This window comes from Telopea speciosissima, chromosome 2, assembly GCF_018873765.1.
Source record: "Telopea speciosissima isolate NSW1024214 ecotype Mountain lineage chromosome 2, Tspe_v1, whole genome shotgun sequence".
Lineage (NCBI taxonomy): Eukaryota > Viridiplantae > Streptophyta > Magnoliopsida > Proteales > Proteaceae > Telopea > Telopea speciosissima.
In genome coordinates this window covers 79,394,558-79,414,494 of record NC_057917.1, presented here as the reverse complement: position 1 = coordinate 79,414,494, position 19,937 = coordinate 79,394,558, and the positions used below count along the sequence as shown (strand labels likewise).

Sequence of the window (19,937 nt, the reverse complement as noted above, 5' to 3'; positions counted from 1 at the left end):
TCTATTCTAATTGTGTAAACTTAAAATACCCAGGTAACCTTGGTTGAACAAGAAAGTGAAATTACTTCTTTTTATTTTGCATTGGAAAAACTAATTAATAAGGATCCTCATATCATGAAAACTATACAGTTTATCAGCTTGTTTCCAAGGAAATTAGTTTAAGAAGGGTCCTTGTACCATGGTGAGTGATAATTCCCCTACTCAGGCTCTTTGGTTGTACAAGTGAAATTATTTCTTCCCTTTTGTTTCCCATAAAAATAAAAAAAACTACTTTAAAAGTGTGCGTGAAAACTATAAAGTTTTAGGGAGAAGGTTCTCTATGCCGCAGCGCAGGCTAAGCTGCGCCTAGACAATGGGCCTGCCACTCAGGGGAGCAAGGTGGTTATTGCGCCCACCTCCATGTGTCTGGGCGCAACCTCCGTTGCGGCACAGGTGCCCCAAAGTTTTATCTTTCAATGGGGTTCTCTTTACCATGAAAACTACTTTAAAATGGAGATTAAATTTCAGTAGTCCTTGTTGTATCATGCTGAGATGATATTTCCTTGGTCAGGTAGCCTTGGTTGCAGAAAAAGGTAAAATTATTTCACTTTTACTTTTCACTGTGTGTGCATGCTTCACTGATCAATAAACAAAATCTCAGCATATTGAGAGAGAGAGAGGGAGAGAGGGAGGGGGGGGGGGGGCTGTTTATCCAACCACCGTTTCAAAGAGTGGAATCAGATCAGTTGGGGGAATAGCTCAAATTACAAAAGATGTCATTTTTTATTTTATATTCATTTCTATTTGATAGATTTTTGTAATGGGATGCTGTTTTCTGCTGAGGAGCGTGGTCCATGTAATTATCTCTCTTTGTCAAAACAAGGGGGCAGAGGTGTCTTTTCATATGGGAAGGAGAGAAATAGATTAATGGGAGTGTTGGCATAGAGTTTTTTTTTTCCTTTTGTAATATTACTAAAACTTTGAATCAAAATTCGGCCATTGAAATGTATGTGGAGTCATCTATCAAATGGAGTAACCCATGTAGTCATGTACTATGAAGTGGTAAATCGTAAAACATTATACTTCACTAAGTGTAGTGACACATAAAAGAACCCTTTTTTATTATTATACTACATTTTCCTGCACTTTTTTATTATAAAATGCAAAGCACTAAATAGGAAAGTCAATAAAAGTTCATTTCCTAGTTTGGAATGGACACAAAAATTGGGACAAATAAAACAGAAAGGGGGACCATTCTTGCTTGATGGAGATGTTGAATAATTTATAATTGTATTTAGGCCACATGTTCTCTGTTTGGGAGCGTCCCTCTACGTCAGACACATGGGCATGTGAAATGACCACCACACCCCTCATGGTGGATGCCCGTGCACGTACTTTGATGTAAAATATCATTTTCATGAAAAAGTTTTACAATAAAATGAAGGGTTAAGGTGTTACATAAATCAAGAAACTGGATACAAATAAATGTACTCAATCATGTAGAGAATAGTCTCATTTTCTCATCATACTTGTGTGAAACAAGAATTCTTGGAACCTGTTGAACCATAAAATGGTCCTCCCCTCCAATACTCACCCTCCTAACAAATTCCTCTGCCATGTTTACTAACAGCAACCTTTGAAGGACTTTGAATTGTTGAAACCCTTGTGGAAGCCTCTTCAACTTCTTGCAGTCACCAATTGTTAGGTATTCCAATTTCTGAAATGATCCCTCCTTGATTTCATTCCACTCTTCCAACCTCTCCATTTTTGCTAAATCCAAGCTCCTGAGCTTAGGAAATGCTCTCTCACTGCAACTCATCTTTGTCCCCATGTAAGCTTCCTCTAGACCCAAATAGACTAGATTGGGTAACTGAGAAAAAGTGCTTAATGGATCCTCCATCAATTTAGCTCCAACAAGCTGTACCATGCGAAGGGTGTTATGGGAAGCCACCCATCTGGGTAACTCCTTCAAACTCCCATTGAAATACAGATCTTCAAGGCAAGGTGGAGGCATCAAAAACCCTAATTCTTGATGTTTGCTTCTGTCTTCCACATTACTGGTGGACATACGGATGGCTAGGTGACGAAGGCATTTCAATTGCTGGAGTGAATTGCATAGTTTTCTAAGCTCATCTCCATCTTTCACTTCTCCTATATCCAATTTCATGAGTTGGGTTAAAGAGCTCAACTCATCCATGAAATTGGAATCAATCATCACTCCAAACAGTATTTGCAGGTTGCTTAGATTTTTAATCCCACCCGGCACCGGCACAACACTTTTAGGGTAATCACCAACCACAAGATGCCGCAGTTTATGTAGCGAAGCAATTTCAGCTGGTAAGCTTGTTACCTTGTTCTTCTCAGCAAACAAAGTTAGTAGATTCTGCAGCTTTCCTATTGAAGCAGGGAGAACTTTGATTCCTGATTTAACTATGCTCAAATAGCGAAGATGAATGAGATCACCAACCACTTCAGGCAATGTCTCAATGGCCACATCTTCCAAAACTAGCACTCTCAATAATTTAGGACTCAATATCACTTGATTCATGTAGGAAGGGAATTGATGAATGCTAGTCATGATCAAGGATCGAAGATTCAACTTAACAATCTTAGCCAGAGAACCAATGCTGTCATTATGAACTGCAATTCGACGAACCCATTTGGTAAACTTTGTGATTTTTGAACTATGGATCACTCCAAAGTCCTCCTCCTCAAGCATTTGATTTGCGAAATCATGCACTAGATCATGCATTCTGCATCTTCGCAGATTGCAATCAGAGTAGTACATAATGGGTTCAAGCATGCCCCTATCGACGAGCTCCGCTAAGTAATCAACGACGACATCTTCCGGTGTCTTCCCAGGTAGTTCCTCTACGATTCCTTCAGCTACGAACAACTTTGTGAATGTGTTCTTTGCGATGTCATAGCCCTTGGGGAACAGAGCACAATACAAGAAACAATACTTAAGGTGAGGGGTTAAGAAGTTGTAACATGTGAGCAACACTTGATTCACTGATCCATCTAAATTTCGAGCTCCATTGAGATCTTCAAGGACAGTTTTCCAATCTGTTTGATCAGTACCCATTCTTGCCATTAGTCCTCCCAAGGACATCACTGCAAGGGGCAATCCATGGCAATGTTTCACCATTTTAAGGGCTAATTCCTTCAAGTATTGTGGGAATTCTACTCCATGAAATGATTTCTTACAGAACAGATCCAAAGCAAGACTATTAGATAGAGTGTTGAGCATATGAACATGGAACACTTCTTTATCTAAATTGATAAATTCAGTACTGGTGGTGGTGAAGATTATCCTCCCATTACCCTTTAGAGGAAATGCAGATTTTAATTCTTCCCAAACACCAACTTCCCAAATATCATCAAGGACTAGTCCATACCTCTTCCCCTGCAAGTAGTTCAGAATTGCTCCCTGTAGCTCCTCGTCTTTCTTGGATTCAATGCCGTCCGGAGTCTTCTCTTCCCTGCTTTTATAAAATGCTTTAAGGATTTTATTCAAGAGATCCCAAATGTTGACACAACCAGAAACAATAACCCAAGCAAAGCAATCAAAGTGTCTCTCCATGAAGCGGTAAGCTTTCTTTGCTAGACTGGTCTTTCCCGAACCAGCCACCCCAACCAATGAAATCATGCTACGTCGCTGCGTTTCTCCTCCGAGCAACCATTCCTCCACCTGCTTCAAGTCCTTTTCACGCCCCACCAAATCAATTTCTCCAGTGAAACGAGAAGGAATGCATGGAATTTTGACTTTGCTGATGGAAGCCTTAAATCCACATTCATTAATTCCTTTGTGGATTTCTTCCAATTCTCTCCGAACCTTCATGAATCGATTACTGAATCGTTGCTGATGAATGAAGTTCATGGCTTCCGGAGAACCCAGAAGTTTCTGCGACTCTGTTCTGACCATGAACTCATCAATGGCGTCTTCGGATTCAAAGACTACCCATCTGAGCAATCGAACCCATGAAACCACTGGTTCATCTCTTTCGATTCTGACCCTTCTTTCTGCGTCGTTGAGAAAAGGTTTCAGGGACTTGAGCTCGCCAAGAATCCACTGGACGTCTTCCATGACTCCATGCAGAAGCAGTGGCTGCTGCTGGAGTTGGTCGGACCATTTTTGAAGGATAAATGTCACCAGGGCTTTCACCATTGCTGAAATTGAAGGTCTTTCTGATAGAGGAAGTGATAAGATATTCAAAACACTCTTGTTTCCAGCTTGAGAAGGAACATATGAGTTTAGTAAGATGCAAACAAGCTAGGACCGGGCAGGTTCTCGTACCTGAGCAAGCAGAGCAAGTGGGAGAGAAGACAGAGACAGATTGCCACCTGCAACTTGGGCCAAAAAAATTAAAGGGACTTGGTGGTACATGTGAATTTTTCTCCTCTCAGGTCCCTGCCCGGTCTGATGCGTAGGTTACTCTCATAAAAGGGGCGGAAATGATGACCTCACCTCCTACCCAAACACTGTCCGGGTGGGGTGAGATCGTCATTTACGCCCTCCTATGAAAGGAACCTGTGCACCTGACCGGGCAGGGAGGAGAATGATCCAATACATGTCTACATGAGTCGGGATCCACTCCAGTACTGGGGAACTGGCCGAGCACGACACTGGATGGGTTAGGGTGGTCATTGCACCCCTTTGTTAGAGGCATTGGAGAACTGGCCGGGCACGACACTGGAGAGGGTAGGATGGTCATTGCACCCCCTTGTTAGAGGCACTGGGGAATTGGCCGGCAATTTGGATCCTCTACTACCGAGCTGCCCGACAGGACCATACTGTCAAGAGACCGGTGAGATGCGCAATGACCGCCTTACCCCCACTCGGGCAAGGAAGCTCCGTAAATTTTTTTTGTTTTTCCTCTCGCCCCCTCTTTTATAGCAATTCATTAAACATCAGTCTCACTTAAATTGCTAACTAAGATAACTGTAGAATCTTCATGAATCCAATCTCTCTCTCCTTGCCTTTCCCTGCGAAAGAATATTGTAATTTTCATTCCTTTTGGATAGGGTATTGGTCAATTGCATTGGAGAGAGTTTCGATCACTTGTAAAATCTATACGATACCGATATGGTCTTGACAGAGAGATTGTATCAAACAAGTTTTATCCCTGAATTTCTTTAAAAAGAAATTGGGGTTTTTTTTCTCTGTTTTACCCTTTGTCTACATCGTTGCACCAATACGATTTCAACACAATATTAAAATCGATGACTTGGGATCGGAAGATACGTATACCTATACCTCAAACAATGGTAAACTAGTGTCTGGCCAAAGCTTTCAAATTAAACCGTGACTTAAGTTAACAATTTTTAGATAAAGAACATGATTATAGTTGGGAAGAGCTTATCACAATAATAAAAAAGAACTATTATAAAAAAAAATGCCCAAAAAGAACTCGTCAACTGAACTATTCCACCCATTTTTCAATTAAACTAATATTCTACAGGTTTTACAAAAAAAAAAAAAAAGAAAAGAAAAGAAAATTGATAATATTATGGGGATATGGTTAATAAAAAAATTCCAAGTTCTGCGTAAGGCTATTATGTTAGAGGTTTTAAAAATAAAATTAAGTTTTAGGTATTCTCTTATTGACAATTTGACACCACGTAAGGTGTTAAATAAATTGTTTATAAAAAAATACTTTGTAAATTTTATCTTTTTATATGATATATATATATATATATATATATATTTATTTAATAAGGGTAATAATATCATTTTATATGTGAAAGTGTAGTTACACAGTGATATGTCATTTTCAACTAAATTTTGAAAACCTGTTTTTATACCAGGATGGGGCAATGAGGCCACGCAAGGTGCAAGACATTCAACACGGGTAGGACTGTAAACGGATTGGATTCGGCTCGGATAGTGCTATATCTGCATCCGCATCCGATTAGCTATCGGACGGATTCGGATAGTGCTAAATGGATACGGATACGAATACGGATCGGATGTTTTATCCGTTTACATGTAAATATAGTTTTTCGGATAGCTATAGTCTATCCGTATCCGCATCCGTTTAGCTTTCGAACGAATTCAAATAATACTAAACAGATACGAATACGAATACGAAAACAAATTTTGGCTATCCATTTACACCCCTAAACACGGGTGGGAATTTTCACTTTTTCAAGGTGAGGTAGCTATTTCATCCTCCTCGAGTCTGGGCCCAAGCACCAGCAGTGTTGGAGAGGGTTTCTTGAAAAACAGCATGGCCCTTGTATTAATGGAGGGGACAATGACATTGTCTGCAAAAACATCTCAATGGGTGGATTTTCGTCTTTTATGGGACGCAGGGTGATCATTTTGCATCTCTTTATGTTTGGGCACAGGACCATACAACAATGGATGACAAAGAACTGAATCTTCTCCTCATGTGGTGACCTCCCCAAATGGGATCTAACCATGAATCAGATTTGTGGCCATTTTCATCCATGCATTTTTTCTGAACAAAAAACAAGAGTAGAGTCCTTTCGCTTCTCGCTCACTTCTCCATATAGCATCTATCTTTAATTGCTAGCCCTGTCCCAATTATATTTAATTGCAATTTAGGTATATGGTGTTTATCGAATAATTATCACCTTCAATTTGCGGGCATTTTCGATTCCTCTGATTTGGGGAAGTGGATCCCATTTTAGGCAGTAATTTTGGGTAGAGGTGGGGTGGTCATATTCGCCCCTATATGAGAAATTGAAAGGGATCAACTAATTGACGGGGATAACGATTGGATCTTTCTTGAATTTTTATCGTCTCCTATTATTGCACGGTGCAGTGCTGCATCGTGCGACGCTGCATAGGCCATGTGGCACATAGGCCCCACATGGTGCACATGGTCTATGCAGCCACCACATGGGATAAAAATCCTCTACAATATCGGCGGGGCGGCAGTGCATATCCGACGGTACAGCAGAGGCCATGTGTGCCATGTGTGCCACCTGGCCTCTGCTGTGCCGTCAGATGTGCACTGCTGCCCCGTCGAGATTGTAGAGGATCCTGGTCCCACCGCATGATGCAGCACTGCACCGTACAGTAACAGGAGGCAACAAAAGTCCGTCTTTCTTTACCCCCTCCCAAAAAAAGGGTAAAATGACACTAATGCCCTATTTTTACCGTTGGATAAGATGAGTTAAGTGATGATATCAGCGCCCAATTTTAATTTAAATACTTATAATACCCTTGAAAAGGTAAAATGACACTAATGCCCTGTTCTTTGTCTTCTTCTACACCACCACCCACCGCCACCCTCTATAAGGAAAAGACAGTAGCATGGCAGCGGTGGGGAAGAAAGCACTCCCAGCGGAGGTGTTGGTTCGTATTGATTCTCTCTTCTTCTTCTTCAATTTTTCTTTTACTGTCCGGTAAAGCCTCCTGAAGCCACTGTCCCTATTCTCTCTCTACACTCTTTTTTACGTTTTTTTTTTTTTTCTTTCTTGAAACCCATGCCCTTTCGTTTCTGAAACCCCAAAAGAAATCCCACTTCTCTGGAATTCACTCACCTAATCAAACCCTCTCAACTCCTTCTCTCCGTTCTCCCTTTCGATTTCCACCATTCCAAAATCCATTTTCACCATAACCGAGACCTTAGCTTAGCCTTCATTTCCAATCATCCATTTTCTTTTTCAAACTATTACCATCATCGCCCAAATCTCAGTCCCCATTACCCATAACTGAAACCCAATTTCTGTTTATTGGTTTCGTCTGAAGATTTCAGACTGAAGGCAAGGGTCGAGTGTTGATCGAGGCATATACCCTGTTGCTGTTCACCAAGACGGCTTTAGCATGAAGGACAGGAGCAGGGTGGGGGCGGAGTTGCAGGAGGAGGAGGAAGAAGAAGATCGAAGAAGAAGGGTAAATGGGTCATCTCACAAGGACCAGGGTTAGTTAAAAAAAATGTTTTTTCTTTAAGTATTAAGAAAAGGTAAAATTGTCATTTCCTTCTTAAAATTAACCGAGTTAACACTCAAGGTACAGATGCAATAGATTATTGGGAAAAAGTTCTTTGTCCGGCAGTGTGGCCTACGCCAGCACTCCCATGAGTCTATCTCTCTCCTTCCCATGTGAAAAGACACCTCTACTCCCTTATTTTAAGGAGGAGAGAGATAGACACATGTGAGTGCTAACGTAGACCACACTCCCATACCGAAAGCTGCTTCCCTAGATTAATTTACAGGAGTGGTAGAGACGTAATAGATTCATTTTGCTGATGCCTTTGCCGGTGGTAGCTAGTCACATTAATTTTTCCACATCATTTTAGGGTTTACAGACCTCATGCCACTTTTTTTGAGGTCTCCAAAATTTCTTTGCATCTATCTAAAAAAGAAAAAAATTGATGGTCATCGATGAAGAAATTTCTCGTTCACCATAGTTTAAAACCAAAATTTGATTCTATTTATTGCTTTGACTCTATTTATTGTATTGGTATAGGTTGGCAAACCAAAGATACAGTAATAGATATAACACTGAAGATTCCTACCATAGACTCAAGTCAAGAGCAAACAATATTAGACTCCACTATAGAGAAATCAGAAGGTGTTAACCACGCATACTTGAAGCTGATTGGATGTCCTTTCTGGATGGGTTTACCACCGTTGATCAAGCAGTTGATATCGTCCACCGGTTTACAAATGGCTGGGTCAACCGGTTCAACGCTACTCAGACCAAAACACTTCATCAACACTTTGGATTGAGGGCATGCACAGTTGTTTGTAATGGTGACCAAGTACTCAGGTTTCTGTTCTATCACATTTCCAGTCTTTTTCAGTTTTACTGAAAGGTCGGATATGCTGCAAACCTTTCCATAACCTACAAATTGGATCAAGAAATCAAAGCTTTAGCAATTTTCAGATTCAGAACCCTAGAAATCAAGTACAAATTGGCCGATATAGGGCAATTTCGACTCTCTCTTTTCACAAACTAATAGAGAATAGAATAGAAAAGAAAAATACTTACAAACCTTGCTCACAAATGAAGAGAAGGAGAAGAAAAGAAGAGAAGAGATGAAGGGTTGTTGCCATGATATCCTCTACGAGCTAAACGATGTAACTGATGGATTCCTTCTTATGAGGTTTGGATCTTGGGGTGCCTCTTATTTATAAAGTGCCTACTAATACTCTTTCCTTATGGGTACTTAAAGCATTTAAAGAATTTTACCAAAAAAAAAAAAAGCATTTAAAGAAATTCTGCTGGAGAGAGCTGGATTTGTAATTGTGTTCCTTGGTTATTGGTTGATTCCTTTAGAAACTTATGATTCTTATGTGAATGAAAAGGAAATGAAAATAAAAAAAGATTTAATCCTTTTAAGTTTCTATTAGTTCAATTTAGGGTTTTGAACGGACTGAAATCTATCAGGTTTGATCCGAATCGTTATTCCCTCCAATTCCTCCAATTCCTCACATGGAGGTAGAAATGACCATCTTATCCCCTGCCCGAAAACACTGCCCAAGGTGGAGTCCACTCCCCCTATTAGAGGAATTGAAGGATTTGGAAGTGCCCGCGAATTGGAGGGAATAATTATTCATTTGATCCACATCCGATATGGTTCATATGGATATGCCTATATAGAATGGATTAAAATCCAATCCAATTAATATGACATGTATGCATCATCTTATCCCCAAAAAGATAAAAAAGGTATACATCAAAGTTTGCTATAATAGTAGATTCACCATTAAAATAAATATTTTTTTTCCATTTGTACCCAAAAATTGAAAGTAAGATATAAAAAATCTCCATGGTTAACTTTTTCAACCCTCAAGGTAAAGAGAGAATCTCTTCTTCCATTGTGATTTGATGTTATGATTGGACTCCCAAGTCTCATCATCAATTTTCTCTCACTATTGATGAAAGTTCATTTTAAAGAGAGAAAGATTGTACATGCTCTCAGGAATAGCCATGCGCAAAATGATCAGTGCACCAGGACACCTCTGGTCTTTTCTGCCTTTTCAAGGGGTGCACCAATCAATTAGCGCACGGCTATGTCTAGGCACAAGTAAACCGTAAACGCCGAGGTACAACATCAATTAGTATTCCTTTTCCCAAATCTAAAATACCCTTCTTCAATGGAATCATCGTGTCAAATCTCGTGGCCAAAGAGATTTTTTATTTAATTATTTTCATCATGAATGAAAGAAAACTCCCCTTAAAAATTTTCAAATAACAAGTCTAACCTTCACCACACTTCATCTTACATTTTGATATATGATCTGAAAATGGATTTCAATGAGCATTAACGTAGGGTGGAGTGGATTCCATTCGGACAGTGTGTTTGAGCAGGGGTAGAGTGGTCATTTTTGCCCCTTATAAGATGTAGTGGAAGAAATGGAAGGGCAAAAAAATGGAAAACAAGTCCTTATTTCCCTTTGGAATCTTGGCAGAGAATGGGAAAAAAGAAAAAGGAAAAAAAAATCCCAATATTCATGGGGAACAAGTCCTTATTTCCCTTTGGAATCTTGGCAGAGAATGGGGCCGGCGACAGCTCCGTCTGAGCTGGTGGTTGGGGCCGGTTCCTCAGGGCAGCAAGATCTACTCTCAGCATTGCAGCAATAACTTTGAGGTGTAAAATGAGAAGAGCTCCCTTTGATTAGAGTGACGATGAACAATAATTTAATTATGAAGTACATTATTGTCTTCAGCTCCATCTTCTTCTTCAAATGTCAGAAACGATTCCAAAAATTAATTAATGTCCATAATTCCTTCCCCGCCATTTATACCCAATAGTTTGTTATTTCCATATATTTCTCTGTTGCAGCTTTCTAACGACTCCCTTAACACGAAATTAACATGAACAATGAAATCAAAAGAGCATGACTAATTCAGTTACAAAACCAATAGGAGAAAATTAATCCTTTATACCTCTTCACATAACAAATAATGGGACCCACACTGATATTTCTTTCGTTTATTCTGATACAATTTTCAATTTTCCAATCCCCCTTTAGTCTTGTATTGTGCAGATTCCTTCTTACCAAAATTGACTAAAGATCCAATTGTCGAGCCAACAATCTGTTCAATGCACGAATTATATACGACTCTGTAAGATTTGATGAATACGATAGTCGTGTAAATATTCAATCCAAAAACTCAAACTATTGAGTGGAGGGACTCACAATTGTATAAAGAGGATAGAAAGTCTCATGGGTAATCGATATGAGACTATTCTCTTGATACAATGAACATTGATTTGGGAGGAATATCCAACCCAAACAACTCGAACTATTGGATCGAGGGACTCACAAGTATATTAGAGGACAAAAGATCTGTGAGAGAGAGAGAGTTACATGAACAATGAACATTGATTTGGGAGGGATCTTCATGTAGCGTCCAAACTTCAAATCCCTACTGAACTAGAGGGCATGTGCCATGCTTTCGGTACTATATGCTTTGAACATAATGTTTCCAATAGGTCTGCCAGGGTATAGGTAACCCATAATCATCTCCGGAATGATACTCAGAGGAGGTTACTGCACACAGTGTCACCTAATTATGAATCTTAATTTTTATTTTTTTTTTATGAAAAATTTTTCTAACCGATAGAGAAAAAAAAGAAAGAGAGAAATCAACCCTCTTTATTCTAGAATGACTTGGTAATATTAATATAAAAAGAAAGGATCCTTCTAGGCGTCACTATATATGCCTAACTAGTGAAGTATAACGCCGCCTTTGTGTCTAACACATGGACTAACCCATGTACTACCATGTGGCAAATAGCTAGTGACGTATTAGCTAGCATAGTAAAAGGAAAGAAAACCCAAAAAGAAATTACAAATGTTGCCATGCAACTACATAGGAAAAGCCTTAATGTACCTGATTTTTTGTTGCTTCAATTAAGCCACTGGCAATGGCTAAAATCAAACCACTACTCATTCACATGTGTTTCATTTTTTTTAATGCATAGGATGACGTAAATGGCAAAAATCAGGGTAATAAGGGCTAACCTAGCCCAGCCTGTCCCGATCAGGGTCAAACAGGGCTAGGCTGGGCTGGGATATTTCAGTTTTACCTAGGGCTAGATTGGGCTTGGGTTGAGCTAAGAGGACTCAGGGTTGGGCTAGGGTTTTAAAAAACCCGACCCTGTTTCACTCCTAGTACAAGCTAAGGACTGAGATTCTTCTACCGAAAAAAAAATGACATCCGCCATAGGATAAACCACTGCCTCTCAGACCTCCTCGACTGATTCTACCATAGAGGCCAACAATAAATAGGATCGAGTTTCCCTACACCCATAGTCAAGGGAAAATCCAATGCACATGGTCATCGACACCATCACATGACTAAGGAGAAGGATATTTTCAAACTTATCAACATTGGTAGGAAGGATTTTTTTTTTTTTTTTTTGGGGTTAAGTTATTGATAAAATCTTGTTGATCAGACAAGTTTCATCTTATGATCACATCACCAGTGGACAAAGGATTTTTCCCACTCGACATTAAGTATGAAATTTTCTTATTGACACCAATAGATTAATTTGTAATCTTACGTGTTTTTGCACATTGTTTTATTATGCAAGGTTGGAAAAGAAGTTTTGCAAGAAGTTGAAAGTTATTCAATATATATGACTCTTAATGGAGCTCATATGTGAATTGATAGATTTACCCTTATTGAAAAAAATTGTATTAAATGAAGATTTTAAGTTCTAAACACACCTATAATGGTGTCATTTAGACACTCCCATAAGTATTAACTAGGACCTTGATTCTTTACTGCCGAGCTGTCCGGCAGGACCCTACTGCCAAGACACAACAAGGTGGTAAATGATCGTATTACCCTTGCCTGAGCGCCTTGCCCAAGTGGGGGTAAGGCGGTCTTTTACTACCTTGTTGTGTCTTGGCAGTAGGGTCTTGTTGGGCTGCTTGGCAATAAAGGATCTAAATTGGTATTAACTATCACTAAATAAGTAAAACGCAAGATATCGTTGTCTGGTTATGTAGCAACTTCAACAACACAGGGGCCAATGAGAGAGTACACACGGGTATTAAAATAGCTGTGCTTTTTAATTTCATGTGGGGCAGGATGCAATAGAAAGAACTTCTAGAAACAATTAAAAAAAAGGGGGATTTTCTCCTCCAGTCTGGCTGTATAGCATAGGCTAGCTGGTCGGTTCTTTTTTTTTTTTTTTAAATAATTGTAGTTGAAATTCCCTAGAGAACACTCAGTCGGCTTATATTTACGAAAACACCCTGTAAAAGCCATTCCTTTGGACTTGCCGAGTTTTGACCGTTTAAAGATGGCATGCCTTAAAGCATTCTTCTTGCCTTCAAATCTTCTATGCATTATTGCATTCCGAAGAAGAAAGAAAGTCATTTCAGAGAGAAACTTTAAACCATAAACCTAATAAGCAATTAAAACGAAGGCCCCTGATCGAGGAGAGGATATACAGAGAGAGAGAGACATCTGCAGGTGTCTGTTTTGTGAGTTTAGAGTAGGCTTGGCTGGTGAGGAGGGGAGAAATGAGCGAAGAAGCAGCAGAGATAGGTACCTGCATACGTCATGACATCGAATCAATTCTCTCTTCACCTGGGAGAGACTATCTCATCGGGAACAACGGTGATCAGGTTCCATTTTAACTTTTGTTTTCTTCCGCCCACTTTTCCTCATTATGTCACCGGATTTTTCTAACTAGGATCTTAAATCTCAAGTAGGTCAACGGGGGTAAGTTTTGGCTTTCCAATCCATTTTTCTCTGCTTCATGGGCTATTGTTTTATTTTCTGCAACTCTGTTTAGTTCTTTGATCCTTTTGAAGGTACTTGCTTTAATGGGTATCTCAAACTTTTTCATAACTTTGCCAACCTGAAACAAATTAAACTGGGTTATCAGGGAAAGCCCATGTATCAGATCTATGGCCAAATTTATCAAAATTGGATTGATATAAAATCCAACCATTGGATTGGTATAAAATCCACGTGGCGGCCTGTGGGTTGAGTACAACAAAATGGATTCGTATAAAATCCAATTGTCGTAATTTTTACCGTTGGATAGATAGTAAGTATATCGTCTGGATTAGCCACATGTCCAATTTTAAAACTTAATCCAATCATATAAATCCATTGTATTGGCATACATTCTCATGTATGTCGAATTGTCGACGCACATTGATATGACAACTCCTTTTAGAAATTTAGAGAACCACAAACTAGTTGATGTGGATAAACGATGCCTTTTCTTTTATAATTTATATTTGAGAGAAGGTTTCCTATACTGTCCGAATGTAGTTTCAGACGAATGAGAAAACCTCCTTTGAAATCTGACAATAGGGGGAGGGGCATTTATGACATATCACTCTCTCACATGAACAATGATATGTGAGGTGGTGTGCATTTTCATTTTTGAGTTGATGTCGTGCACAACTTTTTCCCTTCATATTTTATGGAATTGATGATAACTATGACTTTGTACTTGTTTTATAAATGTTTGATGAGATGGTGATTATGATTTGAAAACTTTTATATGTGTTTTATGATAATGTTGTGAGATGTCTGATGGGATTGAGTTTGGTAGGTAGTATATTGTGTTTGCTGATTTAGTTAGGTATAAATACCTAAGATCTATTGATATTTATATACATTATTGTGTTTGTTGAATGATGTATATATTTGCTTTATATACGTATTTTTTAATTCCAAACATCTATTGTATGCATTTTTTTTTTATGCCAAATTTTAAAACGATAATTGGAGTCTAGGTCGCTTTAATACCTGCACATATCTATACCTTTTTATGGTACCGTATTTACTAACTAGGGTCACTCTGTGTGAACCATATAGGATATATCCATGCACTCTTTATTTTGAATTGGTCTAATTGTATCATTAGTTATTAGAATGGTGCTTTCTACCCAAAAATAAAAAAAATTAGAATAGTGCTTGGCATTTATGGATATAAATATGAATGGATATGTTATCATAGAGATTTATATATTATCATGCCGACAATGCATGCACCCTACTTCTTTTGTTTGTATACCTCATAAAATACATACAAGTTGTATGGAAAAATGAATTCTCAAAAGTTAAAGAGAGAGAGAGAGAGAGAATGAATTGTTAAAGAAAACTTTTTCTTCGTACTATAGGTCGTACTATAGAGCTTAAAGTAAAATTAAATAAACCCTGACATGAACAGTGATGTGAGGGGGTGTGCAATTTTATGAAACTTAATTCTAGTAGAGAGGCATAGTCATTTAGTTATAACACATAAGGAGTCAGTTCGATACATGATAACTAAGAGATTAAAAAAATAAACTAAAATAAGAAATTATATACTAGAATCAATGGAAGAAATTTAGTTATTTGTAGAAAAACAAGAATTACAAGCGAAAGAAAAATACTAAATGCATATAATTAAAGTAAAATATTAGTATTACTAAATATATAAATTTAACACAATGGACATCAAAACTTGTAATTTAATTCTTATTGAAACAAAATATATATATATATATTTTTTAAAATGTGATGTGAAACACATAAATAGAAGTTTAACATTTGTTCCACATAAATTTGAAAACTTGACATAAAAGACAAATATAGAACTCTATATATAAATGTTAATATAAATCTAAAGACTAACCATAGACTAAATATGATAAATAACATAATTGATAATTCAAACATAAAAGACTTTATAAAAACAAAAACAATAAAATGCCTAGTAATTGTTAAAAAATGTGTAGAAGTGAAAGAAATGAAAGATCCTAACCAATATTATCATATAATTTAAGATTTAGAAAATAAAATTTACAATTCAATTAATATTTCAATTAAATTTTAAATAATTGATAAAATATATAATTACAAAAATAGAATTTCAAGAACCATATTGCATGGGAAAACTTAAAAATCTAAAAGATAGTTTGAATAAAAATAACCTCAGAATAAGTAGTATAAATAAAAACAGTGAATATTTTAAATCTAAAACTGTTTAGAGAATAGACACAATAAAGTCTAGGTAATAGGGGAAAAGAGAAGAATATAATGAAATGAGTTAGAGTTGAATTATTATTCACATTTTTTTTGGGTAGAAATATTTAATTATTATTCACATTAAAGGAAAGATGAATGTGAAATTAATAATCAAACCAGTTTGCAAAAAAAAAAAAAAAAAGATATTGAATTAACTAGTGAAAGAAAAATATTCCAAACTCATCCTTTAATTTATTAATGTAGCAACTTATTATTTTTTCTATGGTTTATTTTCTAGTGATCTAAACTAAGATGAACCATTCTTTAATTTTCCCTTGGGTGAACTTTATTTGCAGGTTAAAATATGCAACTTAAAGGGGAAGACAATTGGTCTTTATTTCGCGGCTTCATGGTGTGGTCCCTGTCGACATTTTACTCCAAATTTAATAGATGTCTACAATGAACTCTCTCCACAAGGAAAATTTGAGATCATTTTGGTATCAGAAGATGATGATGAAGATTCATTCAATTCGTATTTCTGCAAAATGCCATGGTTAGCATTCCCTTTCATTGACTCAGAGAGAATTGATCGCTTGGATGAATTGTTCAAAGTAAGAGGGGTACCACACCTTACAATCCTTGACCCTAATGGAGAGATTGTTAACAATGATGGAGTTGATATCATTGATGAATATGGAGTTGAAGGATACCCATTCACACAAGAAAGAATTATAGAACTAAAAGAGCAACAAGAGGCAGCCAAAAAAGAAGAGTCATTGAGATCCATATTAGTCTCTAGATCTCGCGATTTTCTAGTTTCAAATGATGGAAAGAAGGTAAGTAAGGGTACATTGTTGTGGAAAATTATCTCCTCCAGTTCCACAATGGCTCTAATAAGGGGTTGGACCCCACCCAGGCAGAATGTTCGGGCAGGGGTAGGGTGGTCATTGCGCCCCCTTGTTGGGGGCACTGGGGTACTGGGTTCTTTGTCCTCTCAATTGTATTGGGTTCTTTGTCCTCTCAATTACACTGTCCGTACTTGACCTCAAGTACATCTAACAAAGGAGGCAGAAATGACTATCCTACCCACTGCCCGAATACACTGCCCAAGGTGGGGTCCACATGGGATCCACCTTCCTCTATTAGATGTACTTGAGGTCAAGTATGGGCAGTGTAATTAAGAGGATAAAAATTCGGGGAACTGGGCCGGATTTGGTTCTCCTCCAGCCATGGCAGGAGCTGGAGGGTTCAAGACTCGAAAACCAACCCAAAAACAGGGGGTTGGTCATTTCACAGGTGGGGCCCAGATGAGACCCACCTGTGAAATGACCAGCCCACCCCTGTTTTTGCTGTCATTTTGCGGGGCTGGACCCTCCAGCTCCCTCCATGGTTGGAGGAGATCTATTTTTTTAATTTTTTTTTTTTTTTTCATTTGGTTCATTTTTCACAATTTAGAGTGGTTCCATGACATGAATTTGATCTCAAGTTAGTAACTTTGTTTAATTGTTTTCTCCATATCATCAGGTACCAGTCTCTGATCTTGAAGGAAAGACAGTGGGTTTATATTTCTCAATGTCTTCATATAATTCCTGCCTAGAATTTACTCCAATACTCTTTGATGTCTACAAGATATTGAAAGGGAGAGGAGAAAGCTTTGAAGTTGTTTTAGTCTCCCTTGATGATGATGATGAAGAATCATACAAGGAAGACTTTGATATTATGCCTTGGCTTGCATTACCTTATGAGGATAAGAGCCGTGATAAGCTTGCCAGATACTTCAATGTTATAAACCTTCCCACATTGGTCATAATTGGTCCTGATGGAAAAACTATAAATTTCAATGCTGCTGAAGTTGTTGAAAATCATGGTATTCATGCATTCCCATTTACAAAGGCAAGAGTTGAAGAGCTTGCAGTAATAGAAAAGGCGAAACTCGGAGCACAGACTCTAGAGTCACTTTTAGTTTTGGGTGATCTAGATTTTTTGATCAAGAATGATGGTACCCAAGTAAGTCCTCTATGATGGGCAAAGATCCTTTCATGGGCTGGGCCTCTTTCCTCTTACTTTCATTTTTATTTTTTTCGCACTTCTCATCTCTTATGTCGTCATTTCTTCTTTTCTCGTACTTTATTGTTTTCAGATTCCAGTCTCAGAGCTTATCGAAAATAACATTGTCCTATACTTCTCAGCGGAATGGTGTGCTCCATGCCGCGCTTTTATGCCTAAGTTGATCAAGACTTACAATGAGATTAAGGAGAAAGATGATGGATTTGAAATAATTTTTGTATCAAGTGACCATGACAAAGCATCATTTGATGAACTCTTTTCTACAATGCCATGGTTAGCAATTCCCTTTGGTGATGAAAGGAAAAAGTCTTTGAAGAAGAAGTTTAAGGTGTATAGTATCCCTACTGCTATAGCCATTGGACCAACAGGCCAAACTGTTGCCAAGGATGCCAAGGAACTTATAATGGTTCATGGGACTGAAGCTTATCCTTTCACTGAAGAGAGAATGAAGGAGATAGAACTTCAACTTGAGGAGATTGCAAAAGATTGGCCTAAGAAGTTGAAACACAGGCTTCATGAAGAACATGAACTTATTCTTACTAGACGTTTGCTATACACATGTGATGAGTGTGAGGAAGAAGGGAATGGTTGGTCTTACCATTGTGAAGAATGCTACTGTGACCTGCATCCAAAGTGTGTTTTAGAGGAAGTTGAAGAGAGTAAGAAGAAGGTAATGGAGGTGAATGTGGATAATGGACTTGATGATTCCTCTGAGGAGGAGGAGGAATGGGTCTGTGATGGTGAGGTCTGCTATAGGGTTTCAAAAGCTTGATATTATATTTGATTGAAACTTTCTTCTCTGTACCAAAAGCTTGTTTGATTACCATAATAAACCAGTTTTTTGTAAAAATATCACTTAGTGCCCTATAATTTGCATAAACAAAATGATTTGGAAAACTACTTAATTATCAATTTGGATCCTCTACTGCCGAGCTGCCCGGCAGGACCCTACTGTCAAGACACAGCAAGACGATAAATGACCGCCTTACCCCCACTCGGGCAAATATTGGCCTAAGAAGATGAAACACAGACTTCATGTAGAGTGGAGAAGTGTATCTTACACTATGTAGGGCTTTCAGACTAGGAAGGGGGGAAAAAAAAAGGCCAAAGTCTTAAAATATCAAATAAAAACCCTAGAAAATCTGAAAACCATTCTATTGCATGGAGAAATGACTTTAACACTCCTACGTATACCGTTTGTAACTAACGGGACAGTTAACAGAATGGGTTTAGTTATTAATTAGTTTGGAAAGCAGGGGAGGTATGCATTATTTGTCAAACCTCACGGGTGAATGCGTTATTTGTCAAACCTCAATGGTGAAAATGTAATTAAAGCAAACCTTAGGGGGGTACATGTAAATTTCCTTTAAAAAAAACACTCATCTCAATGCACGAGGCTCCCGCTATTGCAATGTCTGGGAAGGGCAAATGTACATAGGGATGTAAACGAATCGGATTCGGCTCGGATAGTGCTATATCCGCATCCACATCCGCATACAATTAGTTTTCAGACGGATTCAGATAGTGCTAAATGGATACAGGCACGGATACGGATTTACATCCCTAAATGTACATAGCCTTACCATAGCTTTGCAGAAAAATCTGTTTCCAAGTTTTGAACACGCAACCAACAGATTTTTTGTTTTGTTTTTTTCCTATGCGACGCAACCAATAGGTTGCTTATTGGTTGCTATAGTGGACATGACAACAAAAAATATAATATAATAAAAGATCAGGGCTCTTCTCAACAATAATTTATGAAAATTATGTACAACTTCGATCAATGCATGACAGCCGCTATTAAGTCAACACTTAAGAAGATCAGCTGGCGAAGGAGATAAGTTTCTGAGTAGGGAGCTCCCCATCCAACACAACCCATGCCATTTTCAAACCCCATTCAAGGTGGATTTCCACATGCATGGCAGTGCATGAACCATACCGGCCCCTATTTGACACATCCATATATAGTTGAATGTTG

General features: G+C 38.1%; 3 protein-coding genes across 3 annotated transcripts; 1 reads left to right on the top strand and 2 right to left on the bottom strand.

The window, feature by feature from the left end:
- Positions 1-1,406: 1,406 nt before the first annotated feature.
- Positions 1,407-4,161, bottom strand: LOC122653289 (disease resistance protein RPM1-like). Its single transcript, XM_043847267.1, has one exon. It carries the CDS (start codon positions 4,145-4,147, stop codon positions 1,475-1,477), a length of 2,673 nt encoding a protein of 890 aa, XP_043703202.1. The 5' UTR covers positions 4,148-4,161; the 3' UTR covers positions 1,407-1,474.
- Positions 4,162-8,483: 4,322 nt separating this feature from the next.
- LOC122651181 (protein TAPETUM DETERMINANT 1-like) lies at positions 8,484-9,012 on the bottom strand. Its single transcript, XM_043844496.1, has 2 exons — positions 8,952-9,012; positions 8,484-8,800 (listed from the first exon to the last, which is right to left on the bottom strand). Exons 1-2 carry the CDS (start codon positions 9,010-9,012, stop codon positions 8,484-8,486), a joined length of 378 nt encoding a protein of 125 aa, XP_043700431.1.
- A 4,418-nt stretch (positions 9,013-13,430) lies between these two features.
- On the top strand, positions 13,431-18,812 carry LOC122650138 (probable nucleoredoxin 1). The gene is made up of 4 exons (XM_043843453.1): positions 13,431-13,548; positions 16,249-16,728; positions 17,417-17,899; positions 18,033-18,812. Exons 1-4 carry the CDS (start codon positions 13,444-13,446, stop codon positions 18,729-18,731), a joined length of 1,767 nt encoding a protein of 588 aa, XP_043699388.1. The 5' UTR covers positions 13,431-13,443; the 3' UTR covers positions 18,732-18,812.
- Positions 18,813-19,937: the final 1,125 nt, after the last annotated feature.

Coding starts and splice junctions, on each gene's coding strand:
- LOC122650138 (XM_043843453.1), top strand. CDS start 13,444: ATGAGCGAAGAAGCAGCAGAGATAGGTACCTGCATACGTCATGACATC. Junction 16,729..17,416: donor TTTCAAATGATGGAAAGAAG/GTAAGTAAGGGT, acceptor CCATATCATCAG/GTACCAGTCTCTGATCTTGA. Junction 17,900..18,032: donor TCAAGAATGATGGTACCCAA/GTAAGTCCTCTA, acceptor TATTGTTTTCAG/ATTCCAGTCTCAGAGCTTAT.
- LOC122651181 (XM_043844496.1), bottom strand. CDS start 9,012: ATGGCAACAACCCTTCATCTCTTCTCTTCTTTTCTTCTCCTTCTCTTC. Junction 8,801..8,951: donor TCTCTTCATTTGTGAGCAAG/GTTTGTAAGTAT, acceptor TCCAATTTGTAG/GTTATGGAAAGGTTTGCAGC.
- LOC122653289 (XM_043847267.1), bottom strand. CDS start 4,147: ATGGTGAAAGCCCTGGTGACATTTATCCTTCAAAAATGGTCCGACCAA.